The 18,441-nt window shown below is 37.8% G+C and overlaps 1 protein-coding gene across 2 annotated transcripts in view; it reads left to right on the forward strand.

The window, feature by feature from the left end:
* Positions 1 to 18,441, forward strand: part of LOC133455321 (rab GTPase-activating protein 1) — an 87,095-nt gene that overhangs the window by 20,371 nt on the left and 48,283 nt on the right. For both annotated transcript variants that reach the window (XM_061734289.1, XM_061734290.1), the window contains 8 exons: positions 6,141 to 6,301; positions 7,873 to 7,983; positions 9,131 to 9,197; positions 9,294 to 9,396; positions 9,675 to 9,844; positions 10,550 to 10,718; positions 11,457 to 11,550; positions 15,235 to 15,385. In XM_061734289.1, coding sequence (XP_061590273.1) covers positions 6,141 to 6,301; positions 7,873 to 7,983; positions 9,131 to 9,197; positions 9,294 to 9,396; positions 9,675 to 9,844; positions 10,550 to 10,718; positions 11,457 to 11,550; positions 15,235 to 15,385 — 1,026 coding nt within the window. The remainder of the gene's footprint in view (positions 1 to 6,140; positions 6,302 to 7,872; positions 7,984 to 9,130; positions 9,198 to 9,293; positions 9,397 to 9,674; positions 9,845 to 10,549; positions 10,719 to 11,456; positions 11,551 to 15,234; positions 15,386 to 18,441) is intronic.

Raw genomic sequence — 18,441 nt, forward strand, 5'->3', positions numbered from 1 at the left:
AAATGGAGAGGCGATATCTTTGCAAAGCACAAAATGTTCAACAGAATCATGAAAGGAGAGGAGAGGAGAGGTTTCACTAAATAAATTGGGTTAAACTACTTCTGGTGTGTTCACTGACCTGATTTATCCCACATGGAATCACTTGCTTCAACTAGAAACCTTTAGACAGATGCTGTTTTATCAGTCCCACATAATCATATCCAGAGTCACAGAGACACACACATAATACACATACTCGAAGAAAAACATTAAAACACTGAGAGATATATAAATTCACTCCGAAATTTACACGGGGGATAATCCCCAGTAGTAATTTGCCATTTTACATAGCACTCAGACATTTCTGCCTTCAGCTCTCTTTCTTTTCTCCACCTGCTCAGTCTTTTTCTTAAACCCACAGTTGTCTTACTTCCAATCCCCCAGTAACAAAGCTCTCTCTCCTGCTCTCTCATCTGCACTACTTGGTAGTAAAGTCAGCCTATTGTTTGGCCTCTTCCTAGAGGAAAAATATTTTGTAGTCATGTGATTTTCATCAGCTTCAATATATAAAACAAATTATAAAATTAAACAGGTGTTTATTATTATTATTATTATTTTTTTACTATATTTTAAAACTAATTTATTTAGGGAATAATTTAACTTGAAGGGCACAAGCTGCAGGCTCAGAGCAAGCGTGATCGTTTCCTCACTACTTTGCCTGGTACATACTTGTTTCACACAAAGAAAAGCTTGTCAGTCAGGTTATTGTTGGCATCACAGCTGTGTTGTGGATACGAAGGCAAAGATTTGCAAGTGAGGATAGATGAGGTGGAAGACAAGTTGTCTCTTGTTAACAGCAGATGAGACGTGATGGTGCTGTTCTGTGTTGACCTCACATGGTGGCAGTTTTGTCCCAGAATATGCAGCTAGTGACTGCTGACTACAAAAGTTATTGTGTGGCTGGCACAGTGTGTGCCTGCTGAGATGGATTTGATCTCTTATCTAGATGTCAGTTTAAACAACCAAAGATACTGTTAATTGGAAAGACTTCATGTTTATAAATCACAAGCCTGTGCAATGATCAAGAATAAGTCAACCCTTCAATTGTTTAGTACAATGTGCACTCTAGATATGTAAACAAACATTGAGCAGATCAACAAAATATTGTCAAATAAAATATAATCTCACAAGGAGGTTTCTGTCCTCCTTTCTTCAAAAAATAAGGAAAAAAGGAAGCGCACAGCTGAAGGAGATGGCCACCGACAGGGGAAAGGGACAGAAAAAACAAAGTGCATGGCTATTTGTAGTTTAGAGAACCATGAAGTCAAAGGAATGCATAAAGGTTTAAGTTGAGGAACACCACAAAGAGGGGGATATTACCCCAATATTAAAAAAAATTATTTCAAACACCTAATTTTATGGAGTTTTATATGAAGAAACTGGATATATTTTAGTCATTTTGCTTTCTGCATATACAGGACTGTCTCAGAAAATTAGAATATTGAGATAAAGTTCTTTTATTTTCTGTAATGCAATTGGAAAAAAAACAAAAATGTCATACATTCTGTATTCATTACAAATCAACTGAATTTTTTTTAAAATTATTTTAATATTGCTGATTATTTCATTTCATTTCATTTCATTTTTATTTATTCCATATCATGGAAACAGTTCACATACGGTATGTTCCATTCCACGATGGAAAAGGGGCAAGAAGAAGAAAGCCTTATATACCAAGCCCCTTTCTCAAAAAAATAAAACAATTCATATGAAGATGGTCTGTCTGTCTGTTCATCAATCACTACTTATATAATACCATTAAAAAAAAGAAATAATCAAAAAAAACAAAACAAAAAAATAAGAAAACATACACACTAACTCACCAACAATATAAAAACAAAAACAACAAAATATATTTTACCCGTTAAATTCATATTGTCTAATTTTGTGGTCTTCCTCCTTTAAATCAGTAGTTAAGGAGTTCCATAATTTTACACCACATACTGAAATACACATTTGTTTTAAAGTGGTGCGTGCAAACGGATGTTTAAAATCAAATTTCCTTCTATGGTTCTTATCTTCTGAACTAAACACAAAAAAACGTTGTATATTTTCAGGCAATATTCTGCTTTTTGCCTTGAACATAACCAATAAAGTCTGTAACTCAATAATATCTTTAAGTTTAATTAATCCTGCATTGATAAAAAGTCAATGGCAAAAGAATTATGGCTTACAGCTTAAGAAAACTCAAATATCCTATCTCAAAATATTAGAATATCATGAAAAAGTATACTAGTAGGGTATTTAACTAATCACTTGAATCGTCTAATTAACTTGAAACGCCTGCAAGGGTTTCCTGAGCCTTGAAAAGCTTGGTTCAGTAAACTAAATCACAAGTATGGGCAAGACTGCTGATCTGGCTGCTGTCCAGAGGACCATCATTGACACCCTCCATCAGGAGGGGAAGACACAAAAAGACATTTCTCAAAGAGCAAGCTGTTCACAGGGTGCATACAGAACCCACACATACAGTCCTGTATGTGTGGGTTCTGTTTAAGTGTGGATGCATAAAGCATACCACCTCCTCCTGCCCCCACCTCCTCTGTCCCACAACTCCTAGTCAGGCCCCATTGCTTGTAACAATTGCCAGTTTCCTGTTGTTGATAAACAGTGTGTCACATACCAAATCCTTCAATTTTCTTACTATGAACTGGTATTTTTGTCCAGAGATGTGTATCAAGTGGTTGAGAAAAATGCATCAGTTCAGAAAACATTTGTTTCACGTAAGTGGTTCAGACTCCTAACAAATTAGATTACGGGTGGAGAGGCAAGTAAAAATTGGACAATGAAGGATACATAGGTTTTTTGCCATGACATCAATTAAAATTGGCAAGCTTCATGTTAGTATGCACATGAAGATAATGTCAAGTTTGGAATAATCTTGATTTTCCTCTCACCAAATGCTGTAACAGGAGGCCGATACTCTTTAACTCTAAATTAAGGGCGACTGAGTTTATATAAACCATGGGGCCAATTCAAAAGCATAATTTAAAATAATTTTTACTGTTGCAGAGATATTTTTCCTACATACTAAGAAGAGAGCTGACATGGAGGTAAAGGATTTTTTGCTGTGTTTCTGTGTGAGAACTTTAGAGAAGACTTTATATATTGTTGTAGTGCAATAACCCTATTCTGGAAGTTCTTCTTCATGTTGCACACAAAGAAAGAAATTTGATTTGATGACATGGAAAACTGGAAAGTGTATTTCTTTTTCTTCTCGATCACTGATGTGAGAGCAGAACAACATTTCCATTGTGCTAAATGTGATTATTCCATCATCACAGGGGGTGACCCCCCATCTCATGTTATTCATCCCCCAACTCATATTCATTCCCTTGTGGTTGTTGAAAAAATATTTAAAAAAATGCCTTCAGCATTCCCTTTTCCTCTGTACCAGAAATCCAGAAATATAACAAAGGCTTTGTGTTGGGTGCATTCAGCAGTGGTTTTTACTTCTTTCAAAAAACAAGGACTTTTATTCATTGATAACAGCAGTTTTCCCCCACACCATCTCCTGGTCACTACCCTTAAAAGCGCTGCTGTTTACCAGATTTAGAAATAATCCAGAACAACTGTGTTGTTAGCCTCTAGGAAATAAGATATGTTCTGCATTAATCAGAAAATGAAGATTTCACAAACGTAAATGTTATAAAAATCTTGTTTATGGGATTTAGAGAGTGTAACTAGAGTATCACCACACAGATTTTCCCATACTTGGTGGTCTCTAGCCATCCTCTCAGCTTTGCTTTCTGTGGTTTTTGGAAGGCGTTTTCACGCTGGTATTTCTTTGTTGAACATTTCCCTCTTTTGCTGGTCACGGTGCCTGTATGTAAGTGCCACTTTCCGGAAAGGCGTAAAATCTTATCACTTCTTTTTTTTCCACCTCCCGAGGTAGACCAAAAGGCGTGAAAAAGGAAAGACTGGTCGTATATGTAGGGGCCACCCCCATATTCTGTTAGAGTGACCAGAGTGAGAAGTGTGACAATTTAACAACTTTCTGATCACGGTGTACGTGTGCCGACCATAGTCAAAAAAGCACAGAGCCGAACTTCGATCCAGGGACAAGCAGCGCTCGTAGTTAAACCCCGCTCACAAATGAAACAGCAAGTGTTTAGGAAGACATGGGCCCTTCCTGGCTTGATGCTGAGGTGAGAAACGATATCTTGGGGATCTAACCGCACCAGGAGCCGCCACACCAATTTACCAGTGAGGGCGTCACCACAGGGTAACCGCCCAGATCTGGGCAGGCTAGCGTCCACAGCACAGCCAAGGCTGCAGTGCAGGACTCGCCAGCAACGCTGAACAGGGCGATCCCCACAGCCACGACCCCAGAGGCCAAGTATGCATAGTCCCCGGTGTGGAAGATCCCCATGAGGAAAAAGCGCTGGATTTTAACATATGGAAAAGTAAACAATATTAAAATAAACCTAAAAAACAATTAAAAAATAAATAAAATTCAGTTATAAGCTAAACTAAAAAGGAAGGTCTCAAGGCTCTTTTGTTTGTTTCAATGTTTCCTCAGGTAAAAGCAACACTTCAGATATGTTAAAATCAACATTTTGTTGGGATAAAAGGCTGGATCTAATAGCATTGATCTTATTTCTGAAGTGGTCTGCAAAGTCCTAGCATGCAGCATCAGATGCTGGTATGGAGGACTTGTTAAAATCTGTGTTTATTAAAAGATTGATCGTTTTAAAAATGAATTTAGGATTATTTTTGTTTTGTGTGATGAGGTTTGAAAAATGGAGGGTTCGTGCCTGTTTTATTGCATTGTTGTAAATGTTTAGTTGTTCCTTAAAAATAACCAAGTGAATAGTTAATTTTGTTTTTCTCCATTTTCTTTCTGCTTTTCTGCAGGTCTTTTTCAATTGTTTGATCCTCTCATTTCTCCATGGTGGTATAGTTCTAGCTTTTAATGTTTTAGTTTTAAATGGAGCTGCAGAATCAATGGCTGACTTCAGTTGGCTGTTAAATTGATCAACAATAAAATTACACGATCCAGGTAAAAACAGCGCAGGGGTGTGATGTAAATAAAATTTGCAGCCACTTCAGGGGCTTCCCGTTGGATAAAACTGGTGTTATTAAGCAACACACACACACACACACACACACACACACACACACACACACACACACACACACACACACACACACACACACACACACACACACACACACACACACACACACTCTCTCACACCGTCACTCTCGGGAGTAAAATTGGTGGCCCACTTTTACAGAAATGTTACAGAATGCCAGTGTGTAAGAACACTTGTTTTATGTTAATGGTAATTATATATGTTCCTCCTTAAATACAAAGGTCATTTTATTATACAATTTTACATGTTATTGGTAAAGAATCTGCAGTCACTGAAATTGTTTACCACTAAATAGGCTTTATTTGGAAATTTGCAACACAGTTGCAATAACAGATGTACATAGATCTACTGTAATGGAGCTCACAATTAATGCTAATGACTCAGTGATTGTTTTGCTTGGTTTCTAAAACTTAGCTTAATGGGCCACATAATATGTCAGCTGTGGAAACTGTAAAAGTTTGTGCCACAGTGGAGCAATATGTTGTTAACTTTATAAAGTTTAATTAATTAATTAAATTCACTAATTCATTCATTCAAGATGCATAAATGAGGCATGATGATTGGAACAGGAGAGGTGTTAAAAATACTTTTGCTAAGTCACATTAAGTAATTTCCGCCTCTTCTGACAAACTAATAGGTGCTCTATAGGCAAAATATGTTATGCACTGAGTTCTTAATTTTTTTTTCAAGTTATCTTAGTAACTAACATTAGCTCACAAATTTAACAGGAAAAGTACATAACTTAAAGCATTTTTCTTTGAGAGAAGTAGGTTATTCAAAATAATGAACTTCAAGCCCCATGATAACTTGCATAAACTCTGTCCCTAGACTTTATATTAAGTCTAAAAGTGTAGATATTCTCTGTAGTGTTAGAAATGTATGTAATTTCAGTGTCTGTATTGTCTTTCGATTTGTGTCACTGACTGTGCTTTGCATTACTCATTCAGTTTCCCATGTTTATCATGTTGAAAGTCAATAGTGCATTTTCTTCTTTCCGTTCAGGTGAGCAGGATACTGTACAGCTTTGCCACAGCTTTTCGGCGGTCGGCCAAGAGGGCGTTCCTGTCATCTCAGCAGGCTGCTCCACTCACCCCTGACAGTGACTTGTTTACCTTCACTGTCAGTTTGGAGATCAGGGAGGACGATGGCAAGGGTACCTTCAGGTAAATTCATATTCAAATTTATATTACATTTTATTTGTAATGCAATGGAAACCATTGTTAAACTGATATCTAAAGTATTGCTTTGTATTTAGGGTCGCACGCATGCACGCATGCACACACACATTACAGTTTTAAAAAGAGGACTGCAATACAATTGTGTGAAAGTGTTTACATACACAAACATACCCAGTAATTTTGCTTTTCTGGCTCACTTTGTGCATAAAATAATGGCTGAAGTGTGCCAGAAAAGCAGAGGTACTGCTAATTATGGCAGATGCTAAACAATCACAGGGAATGTTGCCTTGTGTTAGAATTTTGCTTTGACATAACCACCGGGAACTGTGTTAAATATTGTGAGAGCTGTTCTTTTTATATCTGCACCCACTCGCTACTGCCATGTTTCCCACAGGGTGAGAATTTGCTTCTGTTAGTTCAGGGTGTGGCTTCAATTTACCGATGTACCTTGCATACCTAACACGCAGGTACCCGGCAGTTGTGAAAAGTTATCCAAAGGATTTTAAATTGACCATCTGGACTTTCTGGGGAAATACACTTAAGCTCAAATAAATGCACAAGCTCAAATAAATGCATACACAGCCCAGCATTTATTAGTGAAGCACATAAAGAAAGCATGACATAAAATTCTTTTGTTTGCTATGTTCAACACATCTTCCCTGACCCTTTTTTTTATTCTTTTATTTGATTTTTTTTTGTTTTTTGTTATTTTGTTTTCCCACTATACCAACCCACTTCCATGACTTCACAAACAGCTGCAACTATCAGCTCATGTTGAAAACAAAACACACTGAAATAAACCTAATTATTTTTAACCAGTCCACACTTCCTCCTCATTAGTTTTTGGTTGATTATTTTTATTGTTTTAACTTCAAAGCAAACAACTTTTACATTCAAGTTGGAATGATGCCTGACATGTAGCAATTTTCAATGATTTACATGATATGAAATGTAGACACGTCATGATGGATTTCTGTGGTAAGTTTTACAGACTGAAGCTGAGTTTCTTTGTGGTACACTAAGCTTTGTTTTGTTTATTGTTTTTATCCTCCTGAGTACTTCCTGAAATTTGAGTCCAAATTGTTTCAGTGCGCTTCAAAGTAAAAAGTTTTCCTTTTCTTCTTTTTTTTTAATTTCAATTTATTCCTCTTAATTTTCTGTAGTATTTTCTCAGGAATGTATGTCATTGGAGAATGTAGATTTTCTGCTAGAAATCCTGGCTTCTTTCCAGCTCCAAAAACTGAACAGGAAAAGGACCAGAGCAGGACAATGAGCAAATCCTGTTTTAAAGAGGTTTTATTTTTATGTATGGGCCTTTTGTAATCTTAATCTTAGAAATTATCTAAACTGGAAACTGTTGAATAAATGCAATAAAAACCAAAGTAGAAACTGTTCAATATTCTCCCCAGTAAAGTTCTAACTTTAACAAAAGTGTGTTTTGTTAGCTTGTCATTATTGATTTGAATGCCAAGTTTAAATGTTGGTATAATACTTTATACTATGATATATATTGATGATGTTTCTTTATTTCTTTTTTTCTTTTAATTGATATCCAGTGCTGTAGCAAAAGACAAGGACAAACAGAGCTTCAAGCTGCGTGCAGGACTGGACAAGAAAATTGTCATTTACGTCCAGCAGACCTCCAATAAGGAATTGGCAATTGAGAGGTAAAATAAAAAGCAACATTCATGCACACAAAGTACATTTACACTATTTATTAGTGAGGAAAGCTAAAACTGAGGATATATAGATGGTGTCGCGTATGCAGTTGCTCTCTCTGTCACAGTTGATGGATTCAAATTCTTGAATGTCGTCTATCAGGAAGCATAAATCAAACATCCAGTGGCCCCTTGGAGCCCTTAAGTCAGTCAGTGCAGGAAATCTATTGTTTTCATATTCATGAACAGCAGCTTCTGTCACTAGTTCACAGAGAGCAGCCAAAAGGTACATGCTGAAAAGCATTTGTGATAATGTCCCGTACTGGAGCTTTTTCAAGTTTCACATCATACTTGGGTGTTTTGTTTTTTTTGCAGGGGCAAACATTTCCGTAGCAATAGCTGCTGCTTTGGCACATTCTGAAACTGCAGCAAGACATTCCTAAAAGGTTGTAGAGATGGAGAAGTCCCCGTTTCTAGTTGCTGGTGGTGACAACATTCAGTGTTTTGGGATAGTTTGATTTGCAATTTGGCAATTTTAATATTTAAACGTTACCGCTTCGAAGACTTTACTCTGATGTACAGCAGGTAAAACATAAGAAATGTGTATTAATATTATGACATCTTATAATTAATCTAGATAGATGTGAAAAGCAATTTCTCACAAGTATATGAGCTTTGCTACTCTGTCCTGATCTTTCTTAAAACTGGAGCGGATACATATTAGAGAGGAATCACTCAGCTTTAATGAATAAACACACCGCTGAAGATCTTTCTCTTTACATCTGTGTTTCTGTTCATGTCAGGATTCAAGTGTTCTTGAACGGTTGTCAGGTGGCTGTTAAGGGGACTGTTTTAGAGGCACCTCATAAATTTGTTAAATTTAAACATACTGTGCACACTTCCATTTTTACTTTGGACTGTTATTGTTTTATGATCTCAGAAAAGTAAATATTGAAGTGATGTGATGAGTTCAGGAGGATATTTCCTGTAATTTATGTGACGTCTCAAAGCCGGTTGTATTTTATTGAGAGAGATTTGTAGTTCTACGTCTGGTTCTCTGTTCTGCTCCTTCGTTTTATTTCTTGATTTTTCCTCATTTAATCTCATTCATGTCACATTTCTCTCTCTACATCTCTCTCATTTTTGTGATCTGCAGGTGTTTTGGACTCCTACTCAGCCCAGGGAAAAATGTGAAAAACAGTGACATGCACCTGCTAGACCTGGTGGGTCACAGTTTTTGTGCATGTGCATATGCATTGTTTTATAATTGTGTGTGTGTGTGTGTGCTTGCCAACATCCTCTGCCTTGTGCCTGGTCAGGAGTCAATGGGAAAGAGCTCAGACGGAAAGTCTTACATCATCACAGGAAGTTGGAACCCCAACACGCCTCAGTTTCAGGCTGTGAATGAGGAAACGCCCAAAGGTAAGAGCCAAAAATGTGTCCAAGGTTCAGATAAGATGGAATTGTTCTCAACAGCTATTATATCGTTGCTTTATAATTACTGGCTTTTTTTTTTTCAGATCATATTTTCACACTCATATTTGAAGTGTTAAAATACACTTGTTCCATAAATCCGTAAATTGAGCATTGAAGAAGCTGTTTATTGAAAACTATGGCTACAATTCCTTTATTAGCTATAGATGAAGAATGACTGTTAGTTACTGAACATATTTGATTTTTTTTTCTTTTCTTTCTTTTAGATAAATTCATGTACATGACGACAGCAGTGGACCTGGTGATCACAGAAGTAGAGGAGCCGGTCCGTTTTCTGCTCGAGACGAGGGTCAGAGTGTGTTCTCCAAATGACAGGCTGTTCTGGCCTTTTGGCAAACGCAGCTACACCGAGACCTTCTACCTGAAACTACGACAGGTGTGTTCCTGCATACGAGATATTAGCTGGTAGCTGGAACATGTAATGAAGAGGATTAATCTATTTATTGATTATATATATATGTGTGTGTATATATATATATATATATATATATATATATATATATATATATATATATATATATATATATATATATATATATATATATATATATATATATATATATATATTCTTTTTGTTTGGAGTTTGGAGTTGAAACCAGTTTCATATGTCTTAAGGCTGTTTGATTATTTTAATTCCTCTTCTAACAGATCTCTTGTCTCATAATTGTTCTATTTTATTTTATTTTATTTTTTTCCAGTTCCTTCACAAATAGGTGAAAAAATTATAAATAAGTATAGATGAAAAGCACAGACAATAGCCAAACTATTTTAACATTTAGAAACTTTTTTAAAATCCACCTTTTACTGAAAGTGTCTTTACTGAGTTTTTCTGTCAATATTGCCATTAACTTATGGGTTATATATATATATATATATATATATATATATATATATATATATATATATATATATATATATATATATGGCTTATAGGATAGTGTAGAGGTAAAGTACAGTTTTGTTATGTTCAGGATTGGTGACTTACTTTTTCCTCAACACTTCCCTAAGACCTAATGCCAAAACAAGCCCTCCCCTGTTCATTGTGCTTTTCATGTGGTTAAACTGATGTCTCTTTTCTTAGATGGAGAGGAAAGAACGCAAGAGTCCTTCTTCTGACACTCTTTATGAGGTGGTAAGTTTGGAAAGTGAGACTGAGAGAGAAAAAAGGAAAACCACTGCAAGTCCCAACATACTTCCCACCGGGCCTGGTACCATGGCTCCTTCGCCACCTGAGGATGATGAAGAGGAAGGTGATTGGACATCGTCTTAGTTTTTAAATTGAGGCACTATGAAAAGGAACTCTTTAGAGCAGCACACAATACAGACAAATGATCAAAATCTTAATATTGTAAAAGGACCTGTTTTTTTATCAGCTTAAAGATATTTAGTTTTAAGGCATTTAAAAAACAGACTTATCCTGTTTTTTTTTGTTGTTGTTTTTTTTGTCTGTTTTTTTTCTTCAAACCTCTATCCTTCGGGGTGGAACTAGATATAGATTTTGTAGTCCACAGGAGTCTGAATCATGTGAGAGATCACCCCGTTTCAGAACTGTTCGTACTATCCCAAAATAATTAGCCAATCTGGGATCTGAGTTTTGAAGAGTATGAAAGGCAGTTAGAATAATTTTGATTCCTTTTGTATCATTCTCTGTATCTTCTGGCCTTTTGGTAACACCCATTGGACTCTTTTTCCAGATGTGCTTTTTGACATTTGTATCATCATATTAACAATTATTTATAGTGAAACAAATGTTTTGTTGCATAGAGTAGGTACATATGATTAATAACTATCAATACAAAAACACATATCCCACATATCCTCTTGAAAGAGTTAACATTATATTTATATTGTAAGAGTAAACTTGTTTGTTTTTTTTATCAGTTTTTTTCCCATTCAGACACAAGCTGTGCCAAAAGAAGTAGTCAGTCTGTATTTTTACAACAATGGATCTCACTTATTTTGGTCTGTGTTTACTTGTCATTGTTCAGATAACGATGAGCCCTTACTCAGTGGGTCGGGAGATGTTTCAAAGGAATGTGCAGAGAAGATCCTGGAGACCTGGGGAGACTTATTATCCAAGTGGTATGTATTTGCTCCCCTGTTAACATTTCCTTCAACTCCTACAGTGTTGCTCTCAACTCGCATAGTTGAACATACATGTAATCTATGTGAAAGAGACGGAAACAAGTTGATAAGCAGCTAATTAAGACTGATTTCCTTCTGCTACTGCTTCCGTTTTTGACCAAAAACTTGGGATCAGCTAAAGAGAAATACAGTGTATACAAACAGGCACACACATAATACACAGAAAACTATTTATATAATTTCCATTTGTAAATGTTTTGTTTGCCTTAATGAAGAATTGATGAGAATAATGCTTTATCAATCCCAAATAAGAAATAATATTCTTATGGTGTGAAAATTAAAAAAAATATAGATGAGCTTAGACTAACAAATGCAAACATTAGGTGACAATCTGGCAAGTATATCTGAAAGGCCAAAGTGACATAAGTCACAATGGAGGTATTTTTGTGCCTGTAGATTGGCAGCGACTTGGCTGATGATGTCATATGCAGCATTGATAGGTAATCCAGGTGCTATGGATAAATCTACAGTTTGAAAGTCACAGCCAGCAGTTCAACATCAGGGTTGCAGAGGTGTCTCTTCCTAGCTGCAGATCCAGGACTTTACCAATCGCTTTCAATAAGCACTTTAAGCTCGCCACCCCACTTTTGCTGGTCCATCTGATGGTCTAAAATCAACGCATAGAGGCACTGGACTGGAGTCTAATTGCTGCCGTTAATTGGTTATTTGAAAACTAAATCTGCCATTTTTCACATAAACAACTTTCCTGTGATTATGGCTACTTATCATGCAAAATGTTTACAGTAAAAAAGTATTATGAACTAAACGCTCTTCAATTGTAATGTTTTTGTACTGTAGCATTAGGGGTTTCCTGTGTGAGTGTGGATTTGGTCTGCATGGGGGGAGTATGTACATGCCAACACATGCATCATTGTATGTCTGTGTCTGAGAGGGTGGGACGCTCAGAGAGGCAAACCACAGAAAGCCTTTTACAGTTTTCACGCCCGCAGGACCAAGTCTGGCATTACTTGTAACACGTGCACGCACATGCACCTGCGCACACAAATACAAACTCCCTTTTTTTCGTCTGAGCAGAAAATGTCACTTATTGCATAACCTGACACTTGGAACAAATAAACAAAATAACCCTTTGAAAAGAGAGGAAAGAATTAAGAAAGGGTGGAAAAGAATCATCAGGGATTAGCTTTTTGTTCTTTTGTCCTGCTTGGGATATACGCTTTTCAATTTTCATAGCTGACTTTTTTTGACCGACACGTTTTAATTTTTAATTTATTTTTTTTTTAAATTTAATTTCACCTTTTTTTTCCCAGAAGAATTTTTTTTTAATTCTGAATGTCTATCATTCTTAGGACTACCCTTTATCTTCAAACACATATAAATTGTTTTATAAGATTTAAAAATTATGGGAATGCAAAATGAATCATCCAGTACCAGGAATTCCATGATTTTACTTTCCAATGGCGTTTCCTTTTTCACTGTGTGTTACCCACGGAAGCAGATGCTGCTTGCGACAGTTATTATTTATATACACTTCAACAGAATGCCTTAATTTTGTTCTTGTAAGCCGTCACAATGTCTTGTTGTGATGCAGAACAGACTGTGTGTAGCAACTTGGTTGTTACACTTGTGTGCAGGTATGGCGTCTGCTTCTCTATGCTTGAAACAGGGAGGAGGGAAGGGCAGTGAGAGTTCAGAAAGTTATTACATTGTTCATAAGAATGTAAAAAAAAATTTGAGCTGTTTTGTCCAGACAGAGCCATTACCCAGAATATCAAAGAAAACCTGTAATGAAAACGCTTATAATTTAATACAAAAATGGTAAATATCACAAAAAACTCTTTTACGCTTTCACAAGGCTTTCCAGACATGTTTATAATCCAGTTTATCGCAAAATTGTAATGGAATATAGTTGGTCAATCTAAAGTAATGAAAAGTCTAGTTTCCAGCTAGCTCATTAATATGTTGTAGTTGAGCAGTAGCTCAGGTGGTAGAGCGGGTCGTCCAATGATCGTCTGAAGGTCGGCCGTTCGAATCCCGCTCCGTCCCAGCTGCTGTTGTAGTGTCCTTGGGCAAGACACCTTACCCACCTTGCCCCGTGTGAATGTGTTTGAATGTGTATGAATGTTGGTGGTGGTCGGAGGGGCCGTTTGGCGCGATATGGCAGCCACGCTTCTGTCAGTCTGCAGGGCAGCTGTGGCTACAAACGTAGCTACCACCACCGGTGGGAATGTGTATGAATGAATAATGGTCTAAGTGTAGCACTTTGAGATTCATTGAATGTAAGGTGCATTACAAGTTAAATTTATTATTATTATTATTATTATTATTGTGCTAAAACGCTAATTAATCATTAATTAATAAATTGAATAATTATTTGAATGGTCATCGGCTGCCTTCTTGATTGTGTTGAGCAATTTTAGCAACAGTGACAATCATTTGTCCAAAACGAAACATGTTTTCACCCATCTTTTTGAAGTCGAAATCTTCTTCTTTTTTTTCAAGAGAAGTCTCGCAGGACGAGATACAGTGAGACGGAGAGAGAGCTAGGAGAGTTATGCTCCTAAAAAGATAAACACGGTTCAATGGAAACACAGTAGTTCTTCCTTTGTCACAAATTCAGAGTTTCATGGAAATCCACTCTATAGGGAAAGGTAACAGACGCTGCGTCTCTTAGCCTTTGTGGTTTTGGGTAAAATAAAGCACAGATAATGTCAGGAAGGAAAAAAAAGAAATATCTTTGGAGATAAGTTAAACAGGGTAAACATGTAAAAAGGTAATCTCTTTATTGTGTGTGTTTAAAAGTAAATATTTGGTTGTCTAAAGAAACAGTCGAGTCAAACATTCCTGCAGAACACATCCCTGTCCCTTGGTTTGGGGCTGCACAAGTCTAAAAAATGTCAGGAAATGTTTCAGAGCCCACTTTTGGGTTGTGAACAACTTACTTAGAGGAGAATCTTCCCAGGATTTCTTTATTTCTTATCCAGCTTCACAACATGTGAGTTTTCTGTTCTTTTAGAAATTACACATTAACCCGCAAAGCTTTCACACCAATATGAAAAGCAGCACATCCCACAGAAAAGAAGGTAAGGAGTGCACTGGAAGGACTCCTGCCATCACCTTAACCTGCTGCTATCAGTAGAGCTGTAAAGATGTGGTTGAGAAGGGAGTTGTGGTGCCTTCACCCTGTAGTACTGTGAGCAAAGCATGTTCCAGACATTTCATTAATTCCCCTAGGGAAGGCTGTCAGTTTGTGGGAAAAGAATAAAAACACATAAAATGTATTTTTTCTTTCTTTTTTTTTAATGGCATACTTTTTCTGTACGAAAATGGCTCATATTTTACATTCTTAGAGTAATGTTTGAGTCCATTACGTATTGTTCCTTTGTGGGATATGGGCCTGGAACTTTTGCACATCATACATTTATAATATTTTTGTTAGTTTACATAATCCCTTCTCCTTCTCATGGTCTTGGCCTCAGAAACCATCAGTTAAGGTAACTAGCGCTCTCTCCACAGGCTTTGATAGCAAGTGTGCACAGAAACAGAGACTATCTCCACCACCCAAGTACAAAAATGCAAGTTGAAATTTAAAAGTAATTTATTTTGTATGTATGACTTGCAAGCCAACATGGTTGAATCTCCTCTTCTGTTTATTCCCAGGCACATGAACCTGTCAGTGCGTCCCAGACAGCTACCAGCTTTGGTTCGGAGTGGCATCCCTGAGGCGCTTCGTGGGGAGGTGTGGCAGCTCCTGGCTGGCTGCCACAACAATGACCACCAGGTCGAAGAGTACCGCACTCTGATTACGAAGGTAAGACCACACAGAACTGTTACTGACAGTTTTGTTTTAGAGACAAAAGAGCAGCTCTTTAGGGCAGTGGTAGTCTAGTGGCTACAGAGGACCCAGGTTCAAGCCCCGTAATGACAACCAAGATGAACCACCTTGGGCCCCTGAGCAAGGCCCTTAACCCTAATTGCTCCCCGAGCAAAATGGTGTGTTTGTTCTCTCAGATGTAAGTCGCTTTGGATGAAAGCATCTGTTAAATGACAGTAGTAGTAGTAGTAGTCTTTAAAAAAGTGGCTCCGTTGCAAGCTTCTCTAATTTTTTTTTCTTGATTCATAAGCTTCTGAATCTTTTCCCAACCCTAATTAGTTAACCAGGTATGCTATTTCCTATGCTGTCTTTGTCATGTTACACAATGTAATAAACATCTTAAAGTAATTTTCATCTGTGAATGAAACAGTTTTTATGCATCGTAAGTTTTTAATTATTTGGGACTTGTCAAGTGATATTGTTTTTCCCACCTTGACAACAGTTCTGATTCATTTTTACTTTAAGCTCACCTCAGAGGCCACCAGTCTCTTTCACGTAATCTTAACTTGTGATGGGCACCACTATTGCCCCTTAGATCACATTTGCTGATATTTGCTACTTTAAATGTTATATAAGTGAGTGGTATGACTTTTTTGCACAGACAAAATGTAACCATATTTCTTTTAGTTATGTTAAAGAAATTACTGCTTTTATTTTCTTTCAAAATTCTAGCTGTGGGTTTTAACAGCAGGGGTCAAGCACAAGTTGATCTTGAGTTATATTTTAATAATCACCAGTCTCTGTGTGGGCATTTGTGGATGTTTTGGATGTGATTTAAGCCCACTTTACTTGGTTACTCACATTTTGCACTTAGAGCAGCGTGGATGTTTGTGTAATTTTATTTGGCTACAGCTCTGCCCACCCTTGTGTATAAAGCAATGTCCCCAGTGGCAAGCTGGGTCCCAGGTGGTGACAAGATGTTGGCTTTGCCATGTATTCCTCCACATTTTATTAGACACGTTTTTTGTTAAAATGAATGGTATGAATGGAATCTCAAGTTTCACAGAGAAAGCAATAACAGTGAATCGCAGTGCCACTGTATTTATAGCCATTGGACAGAAAGTTGGACTGGAATCTATTGCAGAAGCACAAAAGTATTCCAGGTTTTTACATCAGCCAACAGAGAAAAGTAGGAGGAACATTTACATTTAGGTGTGTGTGTGCAGGGCCGCCGCAAGGGGTGTGCGAACCGTGCGACCACGGGGCCTCGCGCTATGGGCCGTTTTTTTTCTTTTTTTCCCCCTTATAAATATCAACAGTCACGTTCCATTACAGACCTAAATGTGTACTAGTCTGTGCATATCAATAAATATATGTGCAATGATGATGTGCTTGCTGACTGATGTCTCTGCGCAGCTGCGCGTGTCTGTTGTTCAATACAACTGCGTCAGACCAAGCGCATTGACACAAGCTGCTCTGATCCAGACGTGTGGAGTGTGTAACAAACTGTCACACAATGTCGAGAGAACGAGACAGAGTCAGGAAATTTCCATCAGGGAATGAAAAAAGAAAAAAAAATAAAGAAAATGGAAGAGTTTGATTCCTCTCTGAAAGGCTTGTTTGATAAATTTGTTACAAAAATTACCGATCCGACTGCGTCGAGGCAAGCCGAGATGATGATAAGGCAGGCTGTAGCGGAGCCAGAGGGGGGACAAGGGGGGCGGTCGCCACGGGGCTATAACGATAAAATGTGCATTGTGCGGCCAGTGTAGGCTAATCTTACTTTACAACTGTCCTGAACGCATCGGGGCTGTGAGCCAATGCTGATTGGCTCTAAAGCCTGATTTATGGTTCAGCGTTAAATCGACGCAGAGCATACGGCGTAGGGTACGGCGCAGTCTACGGCGAAGGTTACGCGGCGACGCGCAGCGTACTTGCACATCGCCGCGTACTTGCGCATCGCTGCGTACACTACGCCATAGGCTAGGCGTTGGTGTAACGCGGAACCATAAATCAGCCTTAACAGTTACAGCCAATTTGCCGACTCGGCAAATTTGCAGCCATGAAGGAGATGAGCGCTAAACTTTAAAGCAGCACAACGTAACTTTCAGCTTTTCTGAGTTTGGCGGCATCTTTTGGACAAAAGCGGTAGTGCTTTACCAGAAAGAGCACTACGTTTCCCATGAGCACCAGCGCGTACTGCCGGAAAACTCCTGTCCCGTCGCTGCATTTGTTATGAGAGAAGACGGGACGCTTTTCTGTTTCACCAAGTGAACAGACGGAACACAAAAAAAAAGATGTTAAACTGCTGGAAAGGAGTTGGAATTTACCGGGATACCTTAAACAAGGAAGCCAGAGAGCGGTATATGGAGAAAATAATGATTATTAACGGTCTGGATCCATATGAAATCCCTACTAAAGAATGGAGCTCCTCGTCGGAGCGCCTCTCTTTATAAGGGATTTACTGCCGCAGTTCTGCACAACCCACGTCTTAGGCTACCTTGTTTAGGAGTGTTTGGCAGCTGTTTTGGTAAATGTTTGACTCGCCATGTGTTTCAATAAATTAGTATAATAGTACAACATACAGTACATGTTTTGTATTACTCTTACTTTTCTTTTCTTTTTTTTTGACTGCTTTGAAGAGGCTCCGAGACGTGAGCAATATTTTTTTTTCCTCGTGAGATTATTTTTTTCCTCTGCAGCTACAAATCAAATAGTTAATATTTTTTCCTCAACAAAATGAATCGCACTGCAGAGAGCTGGCCAACAACTGCGTTTAGCTGGAGAAGTGGGGAATAAAACCCGTTTGAATGATCCGACCCCAGTCTGTGAGTGTTTGTTCGTGGTTTAATAAACCCGTGTTTTGATCCGACGCCCATCTGTGTGCGTGTTTGTTTGTTTACTGAGGAACGTCATGTTTGGTCGGACTCGTTACAGCCGCGATCCAACTGAGCCGACGACTCTTTTAATTTGTTATCTCAGATAATTGGCTGGCCTCAGTGGTTCTGCCTCCGAGCAGGAAAGTGGTGAAAAGTTAAACCATTAGCGATCTT

Source organism: Cololabis saira, chromosome 11 (assembly GCF_033807715.1).
Source record: "Cololabis saira isolate AMF1-May2022 chromosome 11, fColSai1.1, whole genome shotgun sequence".
Lineage (NCBI taxonomy): Eukaryota > Metazoa > Chordata > Actinopteri > Beloniformes > Belonidae > Cololabis > Cololabis saira.